The sequence below is a fragment of the Eschrichtius robustus genome, chromosome 10 (genome assembly GCF_028021215.1).
Source record: "Eschrichtius robustus isolate mEscRob2 chromosome 10, mEscRob2.pri, whole genome shotgun sequence".
Taxonomy (NCBI): Eukaryota; Metazoa; Chordata; class Mammalia; order Artiodactyla; family Eschrichtiidae; genus Eschrichtius; species Eschrichtius robustus.
Window position 1 is genome coordinate 33,927,725 of NC_090833.1, and position 23,368 is coordinate 33,951,092.

Sequence of the window (23,368 nt, forward strand, 5' to 3'; positions counted from 1 at the left end):
GAGATACTGACTTCATATTCTTTGGATATACACCCAGAAGTAAGATTGCTGGATCATATGGTAGTTCTATTTTTAATTTTTTGAGGAACCTCCATACTGTTTTCCATAATGGCTGTACCAACTTACATTCCGTGGATGCTGAGACTTTAGCGTGGGTGCAGGTGGAGTTTCCAGAATGTTTCTCACAATTGCGGGAATCGTTATTTCTCTTGGGGATAGGGCAAGAGAGAATTAAGGGAAAATGAAAAGCTACGTAATGCACAGCATCCCGGAAGGCCACAGCCAACTTTGGTCCCATCCACAGGGCTGCAGTTTTCTGATCATGACTGGACGAGCGTCACTCAGCGGGGAAGCCCGCCTCCTTGCAGTTAGTTAGCCCATTCGAAGTGAGCCCCCATTTGCGCTGTGGCCGCCTCTGGGCTAGACACAGAGCCGGGAGACCAGGCCTGAGCATTCACTGCCCGGGCAGATGGGCGGGAGAGCACCGTGCTGTCCGCAGGGTGATGATGCTGCGGCTGCGCCCTGGGCTGCCGGGGGCGCCCTGCCATGTATCTGTCTTTCCCTGCCGGAAGTGGGACGGCCCTGAGCGCCCCGCCCCACCGCCCAGGTTTCGATTTCCCTGCCGGCCCCTCTCTGCGCGGCGTCCCCCAAACTTGGGGGTGAATGGCGGGCGCGGCGGCGCCAAGTGGGACTCCTGGGGGGCTGGGCCCAGCGGAGCCCGAAGACGCGCGCGGCTGGCGCAGCCCGGAGCACGGCGACCGCGTGGCTGAGCTCTTCGGTCGCCGCTGCCGCCGCTGCGTGTGCGCGCTTTGCCGGGTGCTGGGCTCGCACCGCGGCCACCCGGTTGGTCTGGCGCTGGAGGAGGCGGCGCGCGTGCAGGTGGGGACGCGGGGGCGGGAGCCCGGGAGCAACGGGCGGGGAGGGGCGTACTGGGTCCCACTGACAGTTCCCGGTTGGGACCAGGACCCCCAAGGCGGTCCAGAGACCATCTAGGAGGCCGACCTGTTGTTGTTCAGAAAAAGAAACTGAAGCCCAAGGAAAGGCAAGGCCATCATTTAAGCATAAGAAGAGGTGAGTTTGGGAGTGAGAACTTGCGCGCCCCGGCCGGCACCGGATATCCCGGACCTCATCCACCAAGGCGGGTCCACCACACTGCCTTTGGGCCGGAAGAAATTCTGCCTTTTAACAAAGACGAAAAAATCCCTCCCGCTTCGAAAACATCTGTGTTTCCGGAAAGCCACACAAACACCTCCTCTGGTTTTCCCTCCTGGAATTCAGAGAGGGACTGCGGACCGCCTGATCGCCCTGGGAGCGGACACAAAGGCCCTCTGCCTACGCCGTTCTGCCCCTCCCCCTGCATACCCGCTCCATTCCACGCTCATAACAGCCTGGTGAGAGCTAGGCCAGACGCTTCGTGGACAAGGAGAGGAGGGTTCTGGAGGCCGAGGAGGGCCTTGAACCCAGGACTGCCTCCCACGGGCCCTTTCTCACCTTGGAGCTCTCACCCATGCTTATTCCTAATAGTGAAAGGGCGCTCTGGACTCTTGTCCCAACCTTGTGGCCAACTTGTCCAGTGACTCTAGTCAGACCCCTCCAACCTCTCTGGGCTAGGCAGGCCCTCCTGTCACAGACAGATGTTGATTCTACCACTTCCACCTTAAAGAAGTCGACTGTGGTTAATCCAGCCCCACAATGACCTATCCCCTGCACAGCATGACTTAACACCATCATGGTGACAACCTTGGAGCTCCACTGTGAGAATGGGCCACGTGGGGGCCAATCTAGCAGGTGGAGTCCAGGATTCAAGGCTTGCCTCTGCCTCCAAGATCTTCTTCTTCTTATCTATAAAATGGTTATAATAATAATTTTGTTCCTCAAAATGCTGTTTTCAAAGTTAACAAGGCTGCTTTCAGAGATATAGCTTTTAATAGGCAGGTCTACCCACCTAGCCCTTTTGCATCCACACACCCACCCACTCACCTGTCTGTTCATGCATCATCCATCCGCCCATTCATTCATTCATTAGACATCCATTCAACTCATACCTGGTGCCATGAGTCAAGGAATAGACCAATTCTTCCCTGACCTGGAGGAGTTCCTTTGCTAGTGGGGGAAGAACAAACAGTGACAACACAGTATGATAAGTACTGTAATTGGAGAGTCTGAGGCAGTGGTCAGTGGGAGCCAAAGAGAGGACAATGTGAACCAGGTACAGGAAGCCCAGCAAGACTTCCTGGAGGAGGAGCCATTGGAACTGGCGGTGAAAAATAAGTAGGGTTTCACCAGGTACCTAGACTGGAGAAGCACCCTGTGACTGGAGGTTTCAAGCACCAGGAAGCTGGGTTATCCTTGGCTGATAGGCAGGAGCTGGACTTGAAGGCTAAGAAATCACAGTGGGGTATGGATGTACTCCTGGAAGTTGAGGCTATGGCTCATACTTGGGTTAGTATTGTGTTCCCAGCCCCCCCACTCACTCCCAGCCCCCCAGCTAGAATAAAACTGTGCACACCGTAGCAAATGCTTGTTGGATATTAAAATAACGATACAAGCTACATCTGTTGAGCACTTACTTTGTGCCAAGCACTATACCAAGCACTTTGTGTACTTCTTATTCTTTACAGCAACTCTGTAGGGGTGTCCCCTTTTGTGTAGCTGAGGAAACCGAGGTTTAGAAAGGTGAGGTCACTAGCCCAGGTCATGTGGAAGGAGAGCTGGGACTCAGACCTAGGAGGTCCCATCTGACTCTGGGGCTTAGGGTCATGACTTGCTCCAGCTCTCCACTTGAATTTGGCAGCCCCTGGTAATTCTGTTCAATTCAGCAAACACTTCTGGGTCACCCTCGGTCCCTATGGGGGAGCGGGAGCCAAGGATGGAGCAGACCTGCCCTCAGGAAGCTCCCAGTTGGTCCAGCAGCTGAGTGTAAGGTGAGCCATAAGAAGGTAAGATGGAGGTAAGGCCTTTGGAGAAATGGCAGTTGCAAAAAGCAGAGATAAGGAAGGGAGCCATCTTAGGTGGGAGAGGGGACCTCTTAACACATGCAGGTCCTCTGAATCCCAACCCAGGCCAGAGGACCACAGACCAAGCCTGGATGCAAGTTCCATGAGGGCAGCTCCAAGAACAGGCCCCAGCACATTACTCAGTATTCACTCTAGAAGTGAAGGCTCTTCCCCTGACCCCAGGCTGCTTCCCTAAAGTCCTATTTGAGGGCCTGGAAAAGCAGGTCACAAGCAGGACTATCCTAGAAAAAAAGGGGGCACCTCGAGGTTTGGAGAATACCTCATGTGGGCCTCTGAGGATCAGAGTGGCCCTAGTTCCAGCTCGTCTTCCAATTTGCCTCATGACTTTGGGCAAGTCAGCTCACCTTCTGAGTCTCAGCTCAGCTGAAAAAAAATACAGGAGTGAGAGGACATGACCCCTGTGGTGACTTGTTATCTCAAAAGTGACAACATTAAGACTTCTCTCCTAATGCTTTCACATACAGAAACTCACCCAAGAATGTTTGAAGAATTTGACAACCAAGAAGCAGCAGCAAGTTGGCAACATAACCCAGACAAGATGCTGCTGAGAAGCTCAAGGCAAGTGGGGGATTCTTCCTTATTCTAGATGAGATGTCCACGTTTGCCCTTGGACACACAGTTCTCCCCGATATGGGGCCAAGGGAAAATGAAAACCAGCCTCAAAGGGGCAGGTCAGGTTTGGTGAGACCTGGGGCTTCTGTAATTTAGGGGGCCCTTTTGGAGAAAAAGAACACAAAATTAGTTGCAAGACCATGAAGGGGCCATGCCAGGGAGGGACCTGGGGCTCCTGTTTCATTAGCTTTGTGGTGAATCTGCCTCTGCCCAGCGCCCTAGCCTTGTCCCATAATGCCTGACAAAATGGAGGAACGGCCTTTTCTCCTGCCATGGCCAAAGCCATTCTCTTGGGCAGACTAGTCCTCCATCCCCCGCACCCCAAACTGCCTTAAGCAAAGCAAAATACAAGGTAAGGAACACACAAATCGCTCTTTAGGTTTCACTGTTGAAAGAAAGTAAATAGGTATAAATGTATTCCATAAATATGTACTTTCTTCAGGCTTCTCCTTGCATAACACTGTTTATTTAAGTGGATTCTTTTGTGGGTTTTAAGTGAGAAGCTGGGGCTGACATTATCCCAGCTGCTGTTTTGACTGTGAGAATGGTGTGGCTCTTTAGGAGCGTTTTAGGTGAACTTGGCCAATCGCTTCCCTTCTCAGCCTCAGCTGCCACCGCCTCAAAGTGAGGGCTGCAGTGGGTTGCCCTCCCAGGGCCTGTCTCACTGAGGGCTCTGTGAACCCCAGACTGGCCACCCCAAGTCAGGCAGGGAGATTGGCTCTGACAACCACAGGAGTAGCTGGCACCCAGACCAGGCCACAGAGTTGGCCCCCTGTTTGCCCAGCATCCATTATCTTTCGGGTGACAGCATGCCCCAGTTTACTGGGGACAGTTGTGGTTTACACCTGTGACCCTGGGTTAATTATTAATCATGTCATGTCTTCAAGAGCAGGACTCTGGGTATAGGCAACTACATCAGTTCAAAAGGATTTGGGAACTGAAAGTTGGCACACCTGAAGGGATGGCAGAGGTGCTTTGGGCTGTTCAGCCAGAACAGAGTCAGGGCACAGTCTCACTGTCTGTAAATCTCTGAGCAGATATGGTTTGGGTGTCCCCGAGGAAAGAGTTAGGATCCGTGTGGAAAGTCTAAGGGGGCAGGTTTCAGCTTAATCTAAGGAATGGTTTTCTTTCTTTGAAGCTTTTCCCCAACTTGTAAACTTTATTTTGAAGTAATTACAGATTTATAGGAAGTTGCAAAAGTAGTGCATGACCCTGGATGGATGACAAGATTCCTTGCCCTTCCCCTAGGCCAGTGGGTGGACTTTTACTGGTGCCTAGTTCATGGATGGAGCGGCCCCAGCATGGTGTGGCTCTCATATGCCCCTCCACCTCCACCCCACCCGGGTCCCTCACTCAGCTCCCGCCCATGGTTCTGATGCCAAGTTCCCTCTTTGTTTTTGGCACCCAAGGATTTCCCTTTTTTGGTTGTTGTTTGTTTGATTGTGGGTTGGTTTTTTGGGTTTTGTGGTTTTTTTTCAGCTTGATCACGTAATTTTAAAATTTGCTCATTTTATCAGCATTTCCATGTGTTTGAAGTAGGAAGGGGGATTTCCGTGTCAGCTCCTTCTCCCTTTTTGACCAAAACTATATGTCATTTTACATATGGGGGGTTTTGTGGTTGTTTGTTTAAGACCCTAACCCTTCCCTATGTCATTAAAAGTTCTTTATCAATGTCAGTATTAGAGGCTGTATATTCCATTATATGGATTGACCATGATTCATGAAGCCATTTTCCTAATGTTGAACATTTAGATCACTTCCAGGCTTTCACTCATGTAAAACAACGCTGCAGTGATATTTGGCACCTTGATTTATTTTCTTTGGGACACGTTCCTAGAAGTGAGTCGCCTGGCTCAATAGGCACAGACGTTTGTAGGGAGTCTGGTGCGTTCTGCTGAACTCTGGCAGGCGTAGTTGTGGCAGAAAGGTCTGGGGCAACCTTGCTTACTCAGAGGCAGTACTAGGGAAAAGGCCATTTGCCTGAAAATTAATCCATAAAACAGCTTGGTAAACAAATTAAAACCAGTAAAGTTCATAAATGTCAAACATCTACTGTTCAGAAGCCAACAACCAGGCCTAGCCATCCACGCCTTTCCAGAGAGCAATCAAGAAGGACTTGATCGTGAATCCCCAGCCAACACCCATTAAATGATTTTTCTCTGACATCCTTGTTAATAGGCTGTTTGCTTCCCCATCATGGCTCTTCAGCGGGCTCATACATGCCAGGTGTAGGGAAAATCAACACTTGCCTGCCGCCCTAACTTTTTACTCAAACTGGGATGAGTTGACAATATAGCAGAGTGGTTATAGTCTTCTTTCAAATCTTCCAAATTTTCCACAGTGAGCTTTTGATACTTTTGTGAACAACAAAAAAAGAGTATATAAATACATGATATATATATAGATATATATTAGTTCACTTTGAACCAATGTGGCCCAAACCAGACAGTGTACTTCCTTGTTTCATTTCCAGAATTCTCTCTCAAGTCTTTTTTTTTTTTTACCATATTGCATAATCAGCCTCATCTTGCCTATACTTAAGTTTTCTATGCTGAGATTTATAACAATGTGTAGTGTCATTAAGCTTATTTTGTATATTCTTCTTTAAAAAGTGGATCTGTAGAAACTGCTTGGAGCCCAGTTGGTTGGGGGAAGATATTTGCTCTTGGTTTCTGTAGGAAGGTCCTCCGTGTACATATGTTGCCTCCAAAATGTGTGGATAAATCAAGCGTTTAGAACACATTCTCTTTCCTTCGTTTAGTCATTCAACAAAGATATATTTCTGTCCAGGCTCACTGACTCATAGAAACCATGTTGTAAGTGTGGACTAATTCCCAAGCCAGCCCAAAGCCAATTTAATCAATATGAGGCTCTAAACTCAGAGCCTCACCACTGCCTAGAACATTGCACGGGAAACACAGACTTCGGGAGCCCATCCCGTAGATCCTGCCAAACCACACGTTCCTGCCCCACTAAGGAGAGAACATGGCACACAGGGGAGCCTGCCCACCCCCATGCCTGCCTGAGTACCAAGGATCTTTCTGCTGTGTGGGCTGTACAGACATTTGGGCTGAGGAAAGAAGCCGGCCTGATTTTTTTGTTGTTATGATTTTATTTTTTAATTGTACTAGTAATACATGAATGCATCTCAGTTTTTAAAATTTAAATAGTTTATTAGAATACAGTGTACAGCTATGGAAAGTACAGAGTGAGAGTCCCTCTTGACCATCTCCCCAATCCCACACCTCTTCCCAAACATGACCAAACTAACAGACATTTTATTTTTAAAAAATTTTGATTAATTTATTTATTTTGGCTGTGTTGGGTCTTCTTGCTCCATGCGGGCTTTCTCTAGTTGCGGTGAGCGGGGGCTACTCTTCGTTGCGGTGCGCGGGCTTCTCATTGCGGTGGCTTCTCTTGTTGCAGAGCACGGGCTCTAGGCGCGTGGGCTTCAGTAGTTGTGGCACGTGGGCTCAGTAGTTGTGGCTCACGGGCTTAGATGCTCCACGGCATGTGGGATCTTCCCGGACCAGGGCTCGAACCCATGTCCCCTGAATTGACAGGCGGATTCTTTTTTTTTTTTTTTTTTTGACAGGCGGATTCTTATCCACTGTGCCACCAGGGAAGTCACCAGACATTTTAAATGCACTTGCAAACATGCAGATGCATATATACATGTACACTTTTAATTTTGTTATCTTTTACATAAATGGGATCATCCTATATGTATTATTCTGCAACTTGCCCTTTTTCACACAGTGTCTTGAAGAGCTTTCCACAACAGGACATATAGGTCCACTGCATTCTTTGGGTGTGTGTGTGTGTGCATGTGTGTGCGTGTGTGTGTGTGTGTGTTGCAAAATACACATAACATAAAAGTTACCATTTTAACCATTTTTAAGCGTATAATTCAGTGGCATTAATTACATTCACAGTGTTGTACAACCATCGGCACTCTTTCCAAAAGTTTTTCATTACCCTAAATATAAACTCTGTAATCATTAAGCAATTACTTCCCATTCCCCTCCCACCAGCTCCTGGTAACCTCTAATCTACTTCCTGTCTCTATGAATTTGCCTACTCTAGATATTTCATATAAGTGGAATCATACAATATTTGTCCTTCTCTGTCTGGCTTATTTAATTTAGCATCATGTCTTCAAGGTTCATCCATATTACAGCATGTGTCAGAACACTGCATTCGTTTTAATCACTGAATATTATTATTTCATTGTATGAATGCAGCATAGTTTGTACAATGAACATATATATATACTTCCCATGTTGACAATTTTGTCCAACTTTTCTCTATCTCCAACAATGCTATAGTGAGCTTCTTGGTACACAAATCTTTGTGCACATGTGAAAACATTTTCTAGGATCAATTCCTGCAAGAGGAGCTGCTGCATCAAAGGATTTAAGCATTTAAAATTTTGATTTTATCATATCACCCTCTAAAAATGCAATACTAATGGACACTACCACCTGCAGTGTATGTAAGTGCCTATTCCACACACCCTTATGGACTCTTGGTATTATCCATCAGTTAGCATTCTTCCAGTCTGATGGCCAATATATATATATATATATATATATATTTTTTTTTTTTTTTTTTTTTTTTTTTTTTCTGATTATGCTGCTCACTTCCTTGATTGTTTGGGACGCTGAGGCACCTCTTCATACGTCTGTTGGCATTTGCATATCTCTGGTCCATTTTTAAATTGAATGATTTCTTTTTTCACTATATGTTATGGATAGTAAGCCTGTGTAGTTTGTTACTTGTCATGTGGCTTTGTTTACAGTGCATTACCTCTCGGGAAGAGTTTCTTTTTTTATGTAGTCCAACCTGTCATGACTCTGAGTTTTGGGTTCCTCTTACAGAGGTCTTCCCTTCTCAAATTTTTAAAAATAAAATTGTTTTGTAATTTATTCTAGTAGGTTTATTATTTTTTTAATGTATAGTGCTTTGATCTATTTAGAATTGTTTGTTTGTTTAGCTTTTATCGTGGAAAACCTCAAGCATACATACGTGTTTTGAAGCAAATCGCAGACATACCATTTCATCTGTAAAACTCTGAGCATATTACCTCTATAAGATAAGTACTCATTTTTTAAAATATATAACCATAGTATCATCATCACACCTATGAAAATTAACAGTGGTTCCTTAATATTATCAAATATCCAACCAGTAGTCACATTCCCAATTGTCTTATAAACGTCACATTTTATTTGTTTATTTGAATTAGGAGTGAAATAAAGTTTTCAAAATGCGATGGGTTGATATATTTTTTTAAGTTGATGGTTAACATGCTCCTCTGTCCTCTATGTGTCTTTTAAATTGTATCTTTAAGTTAGATCTAGAGGCTTAATCAGATTCACATTCACATTTTTCACAAGAGTACTTCATAGGTGGGGTTCTGTCTGAATTTATTTTTGTATACAGAATAAGATAAGGATCTAACTTAGTTTTTTTAAAAATACATGATTAATTGCATGCTGTACCAATACCATTTGTTGAATTATATATATAATTATATTAATTATATATATGTATATACATATTTTTCTAAGCTATTCTTTGCTCTTGATCTTTTTGTCTATGCCTAAGCCACATAGTTTTAAACCCTGTACCTTTACAGTTTGTTCTGATATCTAATAAGGCAGCTCATCGTTCATTGATGGTTTTTTTTGGCCATGCCACACAGCTTGCAGGATCTTAGTTCTCCGACCAGGAATCAAACCAGTGCCCTCAGCAGTGAAAGCCTGGCGTCCTAACCACGGGACCGCCAGGGAATTCCCCTTCATTGATCCTTTAAAAGAAATTTTTGGCTTTTCCTGTGCTTATTCTCCCCCATGGTAATGTAACATTCGGTTAATCTGTATGTTAAGACTTTGATTGGGATTGCATCCAATTTATAGACTAATTTGGAGACAAATGGCATCTTTATAGTATTCAATCTTCCCAGCCAGGGATATGGTTTTTCTTCCATGCATTCAGATTATTTTATGTCTTTCAGTACAATTTTATGCTTTTCTTTATCTAGGCCCTTACAGTTTTTGTTAGGTCTAGTTTAAAATATTTTGCTATTTTTTCCTACTGTTTTAAGGATGATCTTTATTTCTCCATTCATTTTCCAATTGGTTATAGCTGGTACTTAGGAAAGCTTTTTATAAGTGCTGAACTCATTTTTTAGAAGTTATAATAATTTTTTTCATGTTGATAATTTTGGATTTCCTGGTTGGCAATCATATCATCTGCATCTGGTTTTGTATTGTTTGGGTTTTTCTTTAGGCTCATGCAGAGTCAAGTAAAACCTGGCTGACAAGGAAATTTACTGAACTCAGATTACTACTTGATGAAGAGGAAGCTCTGACCAAGAAATTCATTGAGAAAAACACGCAGCTTGCCCTGCAGGCGTACAGGGAGCAAATCGAGTCTTGTGGGGAGCAAATGGATGTCATGAACAATCTCTCCAACAGGGTCTGGAATATCAGCCAGGAACCCAGTCCTCTACAGCTGCTGCAAGTAATGCTGGGTTTCTGCCCTCACAGCGGCCACCGGCCACCACATTTCATCTTGGTTAATGTGGCACTGAACACAGTATTCACACACTGAGTAAATACACAGAGAACTGCCTTGTCAGCAGGTAGACTGATTACATTGTTAGGAAGATAATATACATCTTGGACTAATTAAATGACACGAACAGCCACCATTTTTGAGGGCCTCTGTGTTCCAAGCACCTCAGGTATCTTAGCTCTAATATTTACTACAACTCTGCAAATTGGATATTCTCACCCCATTTTACTAATGAGAAATGGAGGCTCAAGGAGATGAAGGGACTCATCCAAGGTTATACAGCTGGTAGGTGGCAGATCTGGGATCAGTCTGTCTGACTCTAAAGCCACGAGGCATCACTGCCCGGTCATCTGACGGTACAGTCTTAATGGAAACATCACTCCTGGAAAGGCAGGCACCCTTGCAAAAGCTACTAAGCAGACTTCAAGAGTGGAGTGACAGTTTGCTCAAAGGGGAGAGAAGGACGGGACTCCTTGGCCAATGGGCTCTGTTGGAGGCTATTATCTTGTACTGAAGGAGAATCTAAAAACTAGCCCCTATAATATTCACTACTACACTTAGTGAAAGCATGTTGTTGAGGGTCGCATTCCCGTCTTCAGGGAACCATGGGAAAAACTCCTGTCTCGTGTCAGTACTCCTGTGCAGTCACCTGTGCACTTGGATTGCTTTTCTACTCATCTAACTCTTCCTCTTTCTTTCTTTGCCATAGCTTCTGGGAAGCTGAGAGCCAAATATGTTTCAAATAACTGGGATGAGACTTTGTGGCATACAGTTTATGCCTCATCTCACTCTGGCTTCCAGCTTACAGTCTTATCTTGGTTTTCTCTTGGCTTCATTTTTCTGACTGTAAAGGAAAATCTTGCAGCATTACATAACTTTTGTAAGATGCTTTAAAGGTTTGTGGGATGAAGCAAGGTACAACTAAGTAAAGATGGCACTGAGTTGAACCACAGACTAGCATGGGCTCTGGCTGCAAGATAAGACAAATAAGTCAGTACAAAACTAGTCAAGCCAGTCCCTGGAGGCTATTTCCACTCTTGTGCCTTTATGTGGCCTTGGTCAATTCAACCTGTGTCTCATTGTTAAATAACAACCACAACAAAAAAAACCTAACAAAATATTCTGGGTGAGGTGCTCTCCTAGGCACTTTATTTATTTATTTATTTATTTAAAATTTTATTTATTTATTTATGGCTGTGTTGGGTCTTCGTTTCTGTGCGAGGGCTTTCTCTAGTTGTGGCAAGTGAGGGCCACTCTTCATTGCGGTGCGTGGGCCTCTCACTATCGTGGCCTCTCTTGTTGCGGAGCACAGGCTCCAGACACCCAGGCTCAGTAGTTGTGGCTCACGGGCCTAGTCGCTCCGTGGCGTGTGGGATCCTCCCAGACCAGGGCTCGAACCCGTGTCCCCTGCATTGGCAGGCAGATTCTCAACCGCTGCGCCACCAGGGGAGCCCCTCCTAGGCACTTTAGACGTTGTACTTTAAGAGAGGCAAGATGCATAGAGGGGCACATTTTTTTTCTTTTAAAATAATGGTACATTTTAGGAATATCTAATGCAAAGGGATGCTTCCATGGAGAAGAATGCTATTCTTCCATCATAGATACAGTTTCAGGGCTTTCTCATCCTTTTTTTTTTTTTTTTTTTTTTTCAATTCTCTGGTGCCCAAGCTACTGATTTTCATCATTCATCGTTCCTTCCATTTGTTCACTCATTTTTTTCATCAAATATACACTGAGCAACCTGATTGCAACAGGCTTCTGCTTCACATTAGGAGCTCATGGGTGGGGAGACATGCTCAGAAAGTTATTCACAACACAGCACAGCTAAGTGAGCTAGCAAAAGTGTGTCCAAGAATAGTCCAACTCTGTATGGGGAATCAGGGAAGGCTTCCAGGGGGAGGTGACAGTGGAGCTGGTATGGGAGAATACCAGCTCACTGGGTATATACAGAGGGAAAAAGCAGGGAGGACATCCCAGGCAGAAAGGAAGCATGTGCGTGTGACAGCTTGGCAGGCTGGAGAACTGCCAGGGTTCAGCCTGACTGGAGGCGGGGCAAGGGTACAAGGGAGGGGGGCGTGTTGGGAGATGTAGGGATGCCAGGTTTACTTGATGAAGGGTCTTATATGCCTGGTCATGAAGTTTAGACTTTGTCCTGTAAAGAGAATGGGGGCCAGGGGAGTGTTTTGCAACGAGGAATGACACAGTCAGATTAATGCTTTAGAAAGGTCACTTTAGTGACAGGCTGGAGGATGGACTGGACAGGCAGGAATGGAGCCTGGAAGGAAAGTTGGGAGGAGACCACAGTATCCAGGAGAGAGATGATGGTGGGCTGGACCAGTGAAGGGGCAGTGGGGATGGGGAGAAGCAGGCGAGTTTGATAGATGTGACAGGATTGGTGATTGGGGGAATCCAAGATGACAGCTGGTTTCTGGCTTGAGAGATGGGTGGTTATGTGGCCGTTCCCTGAGTCTGCAAAGGCAAGAAGTAGATGTGCTCAGTTTCATTCATTCATTTATTGCATCGTGAACATTTATCGAGAACCTCCTATGTGTCAGGCCCTGTGCTAGATGCTGGAGTTTGGGGTTACCAGGTGGTCGCATTTGTCCTTCATCCCCTTCCCCAGTCCCACCCCACCCATCTGCCCTCTGGGCCACCCCGGAGCTGCTCCCTGCCCTCCCTGCTAGTGCTCTGACTCCCTGGCCAGCCCTCTGAGTGTGACCTTAGCCCTCTTTCTCCACAAATTACCTTCTTCCCACCCAAATGAGGATGGGCTCTAGACCTGCAGCTTCCTAGGTAGACAGGGCTTGGAGACCGTCCCTCAGCCCCTCCCAAGGCCCAGCATCCTTCCTGCCAAGCGTTGGGCCAACTTCCCTCCCTCCTGAGGCATCCACCCGCCCCTCCCATCTTGGGCAGCACCGCCCACCAGCCAGGGCCTGCTCTCCTAAGGCAATCTGCTGTCTTCTAAATCCTTGAGGACAACCCTCCAGAAGGTGCAGACAGGGATCTTAGGTGCAAACAAGAGAATCCACTGTAACTGTTTTAAGCAAGAAAGGAGTTTATGAAAGAGTATTAGGCAGCACATCTGATCTCCAGGAAGGCCAGAAAGTCATGATGAAGACCAGGCCACAGGAGTGAAGTCAAGGCCATGGCACAGACTTGCTCCAGTGTAGACCCACCCTTCTCCACTGGGCAAGATGTCACAGCTCACACCACTGACCCAGAACACACCCCCTGGAACCTCCACTACTGCTGTCCCTGACAGCTACACGCCACTGTCACCAGCCCACCCTCACTTCCACATCCAAGTCTTGGAGTGGAGATGCCTCATCACATGCCTACACCATGGGTGCAAAGGGGGCTGGGACAGTTTTCTTTTTTTTTTTTTTTTTTTTTTGCTGGGGGGGACAGTTTTCTTGATTCTGCTTAGCAAAGCCACACTTAACACAGGAAGGGTATCTAAAAGGTGCTGTGCAGGCAGAAAACAGGACAGGCCCCACTGTGGTGGGCACCCCCTTGGTCAGCATTCCAGCTGAGCTTCCAGAGTCTTTGGCTTCCCTTTTGGGATATGGTTTCCCGTTCCCCCGCTTTGGACATGCCTCAGGAGCGCCTTCCCCAGGAAAACTGGCCCCTCGCTCTTTTCGTCCCCTGTACCTCAGGCCGACCTCTGTCACAGTGTCTGTAAAGCTTCGGGGGTCCCTTTCGAGGTGGTGAGCAACTTCAGGGCAGGGGCAGTCAGCTTGCCTCCTTCCTCGAGGTGGGGGAGGGGAGGGACTGCCATGGCTGCGATCCTCGGGGCTCTGCTCCCAGGGGCAGGGCCTGGGCTGGCAGCAGGTGCCACGGCCAGGTGGGGCCAGTGCTCGCTGGCTGGGTTTGTTCCTGGGCACAGTGGTGGAGGCTGGGACGTGGCTCCAAGCCACCCTGAGCCCCACGTGCCCTCGCGCGTGCACGGCCGCTGAGCAGCAGATGCAGCAGCAGATGAGCCTGGGGGAGTCGTGCCACCCCGTGCCCCACTCCTTTGAGCCCATCAAGAGCTTCTTTAAGGGCCTTGTGGAAGCCATGCAGAGCCCGCTACAGACGCCACTGGACGTCCGCCTTAAGGCGAGTAAGTCACCGTGTGACCAACCTTGGGTCCTTTACTCCCCTAGTGCCCTGTGATTAGAGACAACTGTGAAGATCGCCACCCTAAATCATGTCTCTCCTGCACGGAGGCCCTAGGCTGGGTGGTCAAGGTCTCCTGGGCCTGGGCCCAACCCTCCCTTCCAACCTCACCTCCTACCCGTTCGGAGACCAGGTCCTGCTTCTCGCAGCTGCACTGCTCTGCTCCTGCCCCTCAGTTGCTCCCGAGGTTCTGCCACACCTCAGCTTTGCCTGCGCTGGGCTCCCAGCTGGAAGGGCCAACTCCCCCTCCTCTTCCTCTGCCTGGTCAGGACCTACAGCTGTGCTCACCTGGGAAGCCTTTCCAAGAAACCCCGGGCTCGCTCGCTCTCCCGGCCATCTTCCCCCTCTGCCCCGGGCCTGCTCCATCTTCTGCCTGGGGGTGTTTGTGAGCTGGATACATGGACCCCTCCCTTCCTCTCTTAAATGCCTGGAAGGCAAGAACCACTTTGGGTCCAGGCTCTGAGGACCCTGCAAGGCCTGACACAAAGCAGGTGCTCAGAAATATCCATTCATTCATCTCTGCTATTAGGATTCATTCAGACCATTTACTGAGCCCCTGTTATGTGCTGGGCACAGTGGGGTACAAAACAAAGCTCCTGCCTTTGTGGTGCTCAGTCTTTTAAGGGGAAGATGGACAACAAATGAATATATGTCAGCGATAAGAAGTGCTTTGAGGGACTCCCTGGTGGCACAGTGGTTAAGAATCCGCCTGCCAATGCAGGGGACATGGGTTCGAGCCCTGGTCCAGGAAGATCCCACATGCCGCGGAGCAACTAAGCCCATGCACCACAACTACTGAGCCTGCACTCTAGAGTCCGCGAGCCACAACTCCTGAGACCACGTGTCACAACTACTGAAGCCCGCGTGCCTACAGCCTGTGCTCCACAACAAGAGAAGCCACTGCACTGAGAAGCCCGTGTACTGCAACGACACTCGCCGCAACCAGAGAAAAGCCCGCGCGCAGCAACGAAGACCCAACGCAGCCAAATAAATAAATAAATAAATTTATTAAAAAAAATAATAATAAAGCTGAGTAAGGAGAATAGAGGGTGACCAGGAGGAAGAGCTATTTTCTATGGGAAGTGGGAAAGGCCTCTTTGAGAAGGGGATGTGTGAGCTGACCTGAAGGAGGGGCTGGAGATCATTGTGGTCACATGCATTGACTCCGGAGCCAGACTGCCCAGGTTCCTGTCCCAGGCCCACCACTTCCTAACCCTGCCATCTTGAGCAGGGCACCTAACTTTTCTATGCCTCTGTTTCCATATCCATAAAATGGAGATGATAATATATTCCTGTCTCATAGAGTTGTTGTAAGGATTAAATGAGTTCTTACATGTAAAGTGCTCAGAATGGCGCTCAGGCATAATAAGCACCATGTGAGCGTTAGCTATTATTGTTGCTGCTGCTGTTATATCTGGGGGAAGTGTCTTCTAGGCAGAGGGAAAAGCAAGTGCAAAGGTCCTGAGGCACAAGGTAAGAGTAAGTTTGGCATGTTGAAGGAACAGCAAAGGGCAGGTGGGGGGAGTCAACAGGAGTAGATGTGGGCGCAGGAAGGGAAGAAGAGAGAAAGAGATACCAAGGAGACTCCACAGATTTTGACCGGAACAACTAGAAGGAAGTTGTCATATTCTGAGATGGAAAAGAGCATTTAGACTTGGAGAGAATGGCCCTTTTGGCTCTCTGAGCAGCACCATGGTGGTTTGCAAGAGCAAATGCCTGACGAAAGGCAGTTAAAAGGGAGCCAAGAAGAAAATGGTTGATCTGTTTTCTAAGGAAGGTTGGTACGATGTGAAAGCACCAGCTACGTTCCATATAAGAAATATTGGAAAAACCCTAGTCATGAGAACTCTAGGAACCAAAACTGCATTTGATGGCCTCAAGGGTTATCTTTTGGAAGTGAGCCTTGCTGACCTGCAGAATGATGAAGCTGCATTTAGAGAATTAAAGCTAATTCCTGAAGATGTTCAGGGCAAAAACTGCCTAACTTTCGTGGCATGGATCTTATCCATGACAAAATGTGCTCCATGGTCAAAAAATGGCAGACCATGATTGAAGCTCATGTTGATGTCAAGATTACCAATGGTTATTTGCTTCATGTGTTCTGTGTTGGTTTTGCTAAAAAATGCAACAATCAGCATTACCCCGTGTGGTAGACATCTTCATTATCCCCCATTTTACAGATGAGGAAGCTGAGGGTCAGAGAGGTTAACTGACTTGCCCTAGGTCACACAGCTGGTAGGGGTAGAGGCAGAATTCAAACAGACTCTGGTCCCAAGGTCTGTGTTCTGATCCCCTGGAGTCTGCTTCCTCCCAGGCCATCACCCCTCATCCACCACCAGATAAGGCCATCATTCTTACTATCACAGGTAATACTGAGAGGTACTGACTCCCAGGAAGGCCATGAGGAGATGGGGGTCTTGCAGCACCACTGCCCTTCCAGCGTCCCGCCTCACCTCCCTACCTGTGAGTTCCACAGACATTGCAGGCTCAACAGGCTGAAATGGAATCCAGCATCTTACACACCTCAACCCCCAATCCTCTGCTTCTTGACTCCAATCTACTCTTCATTCTCCACTCCCATTAGAGTTAAGCGTTGGTACTTGTGCCACTGCAGTATATCCTGAACCCAGCCCCTTTTCCATCCCTGCTGGCCCAGGTCAGGCTTGAGCCTACCAACAGGGCCTCTGCCTCCACACTCACCCTGCCCCATCCACTCCCCACCAGAGAGAGCTTTGGAGATTCTTCTGCTCATGTCTACACTCCTTCAAACACCTTCCATGGCTCCTCACTTTTTACATGACGCTCCTAGCACCTGTCCTTAATGTCTTTGCTCCTGCTGTATCCTTGGGAAAGCCTCCCATCCTTTTTCTGGGTGTCCAAATCCTCCCCATCCTTTAAGGGCCAGCTGAGGTTCTTCCTCCTCCATGAAGCCTTCGCTGACCCCTCCAGGCCCTGGAGCCCTTTCATGTCTCCTCTTCGATCTGGAGCACTCTCTGCCTTGAGCGGTATAGCTCAAGCAAGCCCATTTCTCACCTCATTTACCTGACTGAGCTGTTGGAGACAGGGACCATGACTTGGGTTTCCCCTGATCTCCCTCTTACCTGGATGAGACCTGAACGCGACCTTCCTAAGGGTTCAGCTTTAATTTCTTGTTTTCGGTCCTTATCCTAGAATTTGCATGTTTGCCATGAAATTGCCCCCTTCCTTGACTGCTGAATGCATGGTTGACTCTCAGGATGGTCCTGGAGCCTGCTGTCTCCTCCCCATGTCCAGGCCTCACTCACACTGGCCTTTCATTGCTCAGTTTGCTTTGGATCCTGGAAAGTGTGTTTCTGTATAGATCTGAGCCTTGTCCTGAAGTTTTCCTGTTACTGTGAATTTGCATTTCCTACTTAAATTTGCATGCAATTCTTGGGGAGAGATTATGTGAATCTCCAGTTCTGTAATATTTTTAGTATGTTTTGTGCTGCTTGCATGAACACCAGGCACTCATTTCTCACAATTCGTTACAGACGAGAACTGCCAGCTCTCGGGCTCCTCCAGCGCCCAGCCGGGTTCCCTGTTGAAAACAAGCCCCTCACCAGAGCGATCACTCTTCTTAAAACGTAAGACCCCAGGAGTGGAGAGAGGGTGAAGAGGGCGCGGGGTGTACTGGTGGGAGGGAGGGTCACTGAAGTAGAGGCCCTGCTTTTTCCCTAAGAGGCCCGACTTCGGTTTTCTTAACCCTTATTATCAGTTTTTTAAAAACCACAGAAATAATACACGTTCACTGTAGAAAAATTAGAAAACAAAGAAAAGCAAAGTTTTTTAAAAGAAAATCACTCATAAATCACTGAAGAGCTTCGGAAATTTTTCTGCTCACATACCCAAGCAGACACGTAGTAGTAGATCACTACTATTATTTGCCCTTTTAACTTTCTTTGGCATATCTATATACATACTGTGATAAATATTTAATATATATATTTTTTACAAACATGGTGTCATACTCTATATCCTGTTTTGTAATCTGTGTTTTCATTTACTGATATATTATGAACATCTTTGTTCCCTTAAAAAATTATACAGGTAATGCGTGCTTCTTGTAGAGAATTAGAAATTACATATATGAAAAGAAAACAATTGCCTAGCCCAGAGTTAAATGATGTTAATTTTTGGCATATATTCTTTCAGACATTTTAAAAGTATATATGTCTACAGATTTTAAAAAATGGGATCATATTACAGATATTCTTTTGTAATTTTATTTATTTATTTATTTATTTATTTATTTATTTATTTATTTATTTATTTATTTGTGGCTCCACCACGAGGCTTGCAGGATCTTAATTCCCCAATCAGGGATCGAACCCCGGCCCCCAGCAGTGGAAGTGCGGAATCCTAACCACTGGACCGCCAGGGAATTGCCTTCTTTTGTAATTTTAAAAATTTAATAGTATAGATTGAACAATTTTCTATTTTAATAAACACAGATATTATGGTTATTTTTAAAGGATACATGGTATTCCATTGAATATGCCATGTTTAAATCAATCTCATATCGTATTGTTGGACATTTAGGCTGCTTTACATTTTCATTTCTATAAACAGTGCTGCAGTAAACATCCATTCTTGTACCTCTTTGTTGAATTAATGAATAAGTGACTGAATATACCTTAGCTCATTTTTGTATTTTTTTTAGGAGTAATTTCTCAAAATGGAATTACTAGGCATGCATTTTTTTAAACTAAACTTTAACAAATATAAAATACATAAAGAAAAGTGTACAAATCAAAGGGCTGTAGCTCAATGATTTTTCAAAAGTAAACACATTCAATAACTTCCTTCAGACCATGAAATGGAAACTTCCAGCTCCTCAGAATCCTTCCTCATGCCAGTTCACTATCCCGAAGGGTAACTACTCTCCTGACTTCTAACAGTAAAGATTACTTTTGCCTGTCTTTGACCTTTATATAATGAGATCACTCAGACTACTCTTTTGTGTCTTGCTTCGACAGAACAACGTGACATTTGTGAGATTTACCCATATGATTGTGTGTAGCAGTAGTTTGTTGATTTTCACTGTGGTGTAGTATTCCATTGTATGAATGTAGCACACTTAATATTATTGATGGACATTTTGGATTGTTTCAGCTTTTGCCTATAATGAATAATGTTGCTTTGAATATACCTGTACATGTCTTTTTTTTTTTTTTCCCCACAGGCTTCCTTTTTTTTTTTTTTTTTAATTATTATTTATTTATTTTTGGCTGTGTTGGGTCTTCGTTTCTGTGGGAGGGCTTTCTCTAGTTGCAGCAAGCGGGGGCCACTCTTCATCGCGGTGCACGGGCCTCTCACTGTCGCGGCCTCTGTTGTTGCGCAGCACAGGCTCCAGAAGCGCAGGCTCAGTAGTTGTGGCTCACGGGCCCAGTTACTCCGTGGCATGTTGGATATTCCCAGACCAGGACTCGAACCTGCGTCCCCTGCATTGGCAAGCAGACGCTCAACCACTGCGCCACCAGGGAAGCCCTGTACATGTCTTTTGATGCACCTATGAATGCATTTCTGTTGGGTATTTACCTAGGAGTGGGAGAAAAGGATGCCCAGTGTAAACACTTCTATGCAACATTGTTCTAGATGTCCTAGAGAGTGCCTTGAGGCAAAAAAAAAAAAAAAAAAATGTAAGCTATAAGGATGGGAAAAGGGAAAAAAAGATCATTATTCAAAGATGACATGATTATTTACAGAAAATCCAAAATAATCTATAAATAGTTACCAAATGAATTTAGAACAGCTGCTGGATGTAATGTCAGCATACAAAAATCAATTGTATTTCTATGTATTGGCAATAAACAATTAGAAAATGAAATTTTGAAAACATTATTTTCAGTAACACTTTTAAAAAGCTAGGAATAAATCTAACAAAAGATGTACAAAACCTCTCTACAGAAAACTCCAAAATATTACCGAGAAAACTATCCGGCAGTATCTACTAAAGCTAAACATCCACATGCCCTAAGACCTAGATTTTTCTCTAACTTCATGTCTACAGATGTGTATAATGCAACAAGAACTGTTATTGGAAGTTTAAATCACCACCACCTTTCTGGAGGACAGTTTGGCAATATTTACCAAAGGCCTTAAAATCACAGTCATCCCCGTTGACCCAGCAATTCTTCTTCTAGGAATATATCCTAAATAAATAATCAGATACATAAAGATGTGTTCATATTAGTGTTTCCAAAACCTTTTTAAAAAGCGTATTTTTTAAGGCAGGGGGAGGGGATAGGTTAAATTATAATTCATCTATACATCAAAATCTTAAGGTTGCCATTAAAACGCTCTTATAAGAGAATATTATTTGATGTTGTAAAATGTTCATAAATACATCAATAAATTTAAAAAGCAGATTACCCAAGAGCCTGCATAGTATGACACCAACGTTAAGAAAAAAACTATAAAGGGGCAAGTAAAGAAAAAAATTGGAAGCATATACACCCAAGTGTTAACAGTGATAGGATTATTTTTTATTAAATTTTTAGAAATTGGCAACAAATTCCATGGTACAAAATTCAAACTGTACAACGGGTGTGCACCAAAATGTTCTCTCCTGCCCGTGCTCCCCAGCCACCGCCCCACTTGTGATTTCCGTGTTTCCCTGCATTCTACCCTGAACACTTGCGGGACAGCGGGTACCAAGCAGGGCCGGTTTCCCGGGGGCGGGGCAGGGCAGCGGCACTGGCCCCGCCCTCCGCAGACGCGCGCATGCCCACGCTGGAGGCAGACGCGCTACACGCGCGCGTGCGCTTCTCGGCAGACCGCCCGAAGGTGTGTTGCGGCCACCTCGGCGGGCTGGGGCTCAAGCCCGCGCTGCATTTCGACGCGCTGTGGCAGGTGCTGGGCCGCGACTGCTTCGACGCCGGCAGCCACTACTGGGAAGTGGACGTGCAGGAGGCGGGCGTCGGCTGGTGGGTGGGCGCGGCCTACGGCTCCCTGCGGCGCCGCGGGGCCTCGGCCGCCGCCCGCTTGGGCTGCAACCGCCAGTCCTGGTCCCTCGAACTATATGACCTCGAGTACTGGGCCTTCCACGACGGCCAGCGCAGCCGTCTGCGGCCCCGCGACGACCCCGACCGGCTCAGGGTTTTCCTGGACTAAGAGGTCGGCGTCTTCACCTTTTACGACGTGACGGGCGGCATGACCCACCAGCACACCTTACGTGCCGCCTTCCAGGAGCTGCTCTACCCGGCCCTGCGGCTCTGGGAAGGGGCCATCAGCATCTCCCGATTGCCCCAGGGGCCGACACCTGAGTGGCCGCCCTAGGCTCTCCGCGGCTCTGGTCTCACCCGATCCAGACGATCCAGACGTGGCTGGTCTACTGCCGCCTCTGTAAGCATTCCCATCCAATCCCCTACCAGTCATGCCCTGTGATTTGAACAGTTCCTCTCCTAGGTAGGCTAGTTTCAAACGGGCCCTAAACACAGGTCCTCTGCTGCTGCTCTCTCATGCGAACTCCCCACCGCCACCAGGGCCCTTCTACTACACTGCTTTTAGTCCAGGTTCCTGAAAGGACACACCCACAGGTGAGCCCTAAGCATTCTCACCATGTCAGAATACATGATCCTCAGCCTCAGAACATTCTCCCTCATACAGCACTCAGAACCGCCTGGCACATAGTAGGCGCGCGGTAAATATGTGAATGAATAAGAGTCGCTAAGACTCTTCTGTCCCTTAATGTCCCTTGGATCTGCTTCCTCCTCTCCACTCTCCTTCAGCTTGTCCATGTCACTCCCTTAAGAGCAGCTGCAAGAGCTTCTTAACACCTCCTGGCCTGAACCCTTTCCCATGCTCATCCTCCACCCTACAGCTAGAGTAATCTGCGTGAAATCTCACTTAACCTCTTAGAACTATCAAAAGGTTCCCAAGGACTATGGGGGGGGGGTGGGAGCACTTTACCTTAGCAGTCAAGGCTTTCCTAGTCTGCCCCAAACTACATATCCTCATCTAGCTCCTACTGCTCTTTTCAGAGACCCTCCAATCAGAACTGTGTCACATAGTTCCACCTCTATACCCTTGCCTTTGCCATTTCCCATATAAACACATTTATACAGGAAAGCCCCTTCTTTTTGCCTGTCTGTTTTCCCCAGGCTTAACTGCCCCCAGGAAGTCTCCCCAAGCTACAAGAATCTCTCCCTATCAGATCCACAGTCTGGGACCTGTCTTTCCAATTAGATTGGAAGATTCCTAAGGGCAGCCATGTCCTACACCTTACCCACCCTGAAAAGTTCAGAAAGTTCCTTCCCTCCAAGGCAGCGAGTGAATGACCACTAGCTGGCTGCTATTGAATCAGAACAGCTGAGCTGGGAGGGTCTCACAGATCACTCAGCCTGACCCCATTGTACATTTGAGGAGAATAAGGTCCTGAAAGAAAGTTGCCTAAAGTCACCCACGGTGATTAAGGGCTCGGCCACCTCCCAGCCCTCAAGCATGTGTCTCACTTGCCCCCTGGCCCAGCCCTTCAGGCCCAGCTTTCAACCTGGAAGATTTTACTGCTTATTCATTTCTTAGGGGATGTTGGGAAGAAATCAGCAGGTGACTGTTGCTAAGCAACCACAGGCAGTTTTCCCAACCGTCTTGGAATCAAAAGGAGAGGAACTAACTATGAGTGGGGTTTGGGCAGCTCAGGCATCCCTATGCTCCTCAGATCCAAAATGTTGCCAGGGAAACCCAGAGAGCCCCTGCTTTCCAGAAGGTAATGACGGAAATAGAGAAAGCCAAATCAGCAGGGCCTCCTCCAAGGGAGATCAGCCCCTCTAGTAGGGAGGGAAAGGCCTCTTTCCAGGGTCTGTGCCTCAGTTCTGAAGGTTCAGCATCCTGTCTGTCAAATTCCTTATATGGTTTTGAAGTGGTACTATGTAAAAGTATCTTCTTAGGTGCTTGGCAGGAAGGCAGTGGTAGGGTGAGGAAAACGCAAAGCTGAATCTCCTTCAGGGTTTAAACAGACTCTCAGTGCGTTAATTGGT

The 23,368-nt window shown here is 46.8% G+C and overlaps 1 protein-coding gene and 1 pseudogene across 1 annotated transcript; both read left to right on the forward strand.

Moving 5' to 3' along the window:
* The first annotated feature begins 598 nt into the window (after window positions 1–598).
* On the forward strand, window positions 599–21,571 carry TRIM14 (tripartite motif containing 14). The gene is given in 8 exon segments (XM_068552660.1): window positions 599–879; window positions 3,482–3,549; window positions 3,551–3,575; window positions 9,924–10,157; window positions 14,151–14,313; window positions 17,882–17,974; window positions 21,106–21,452; window positions 21,454–21,571. Coding segments are annotated over 8 exon segments (1,227 nt in total). The 5' UTR covers window positions 599–663; the 3' UTR covers window positions 21,535–21,571.
* On the forward strand, window positions 16,062–16,522 carry LOC137770431 (small ribosomal subunit protein eS1-like; annotated as a pseudogene).
* Window positions 21,572–23,368: the final 1,797 nt, after the last annotated feature.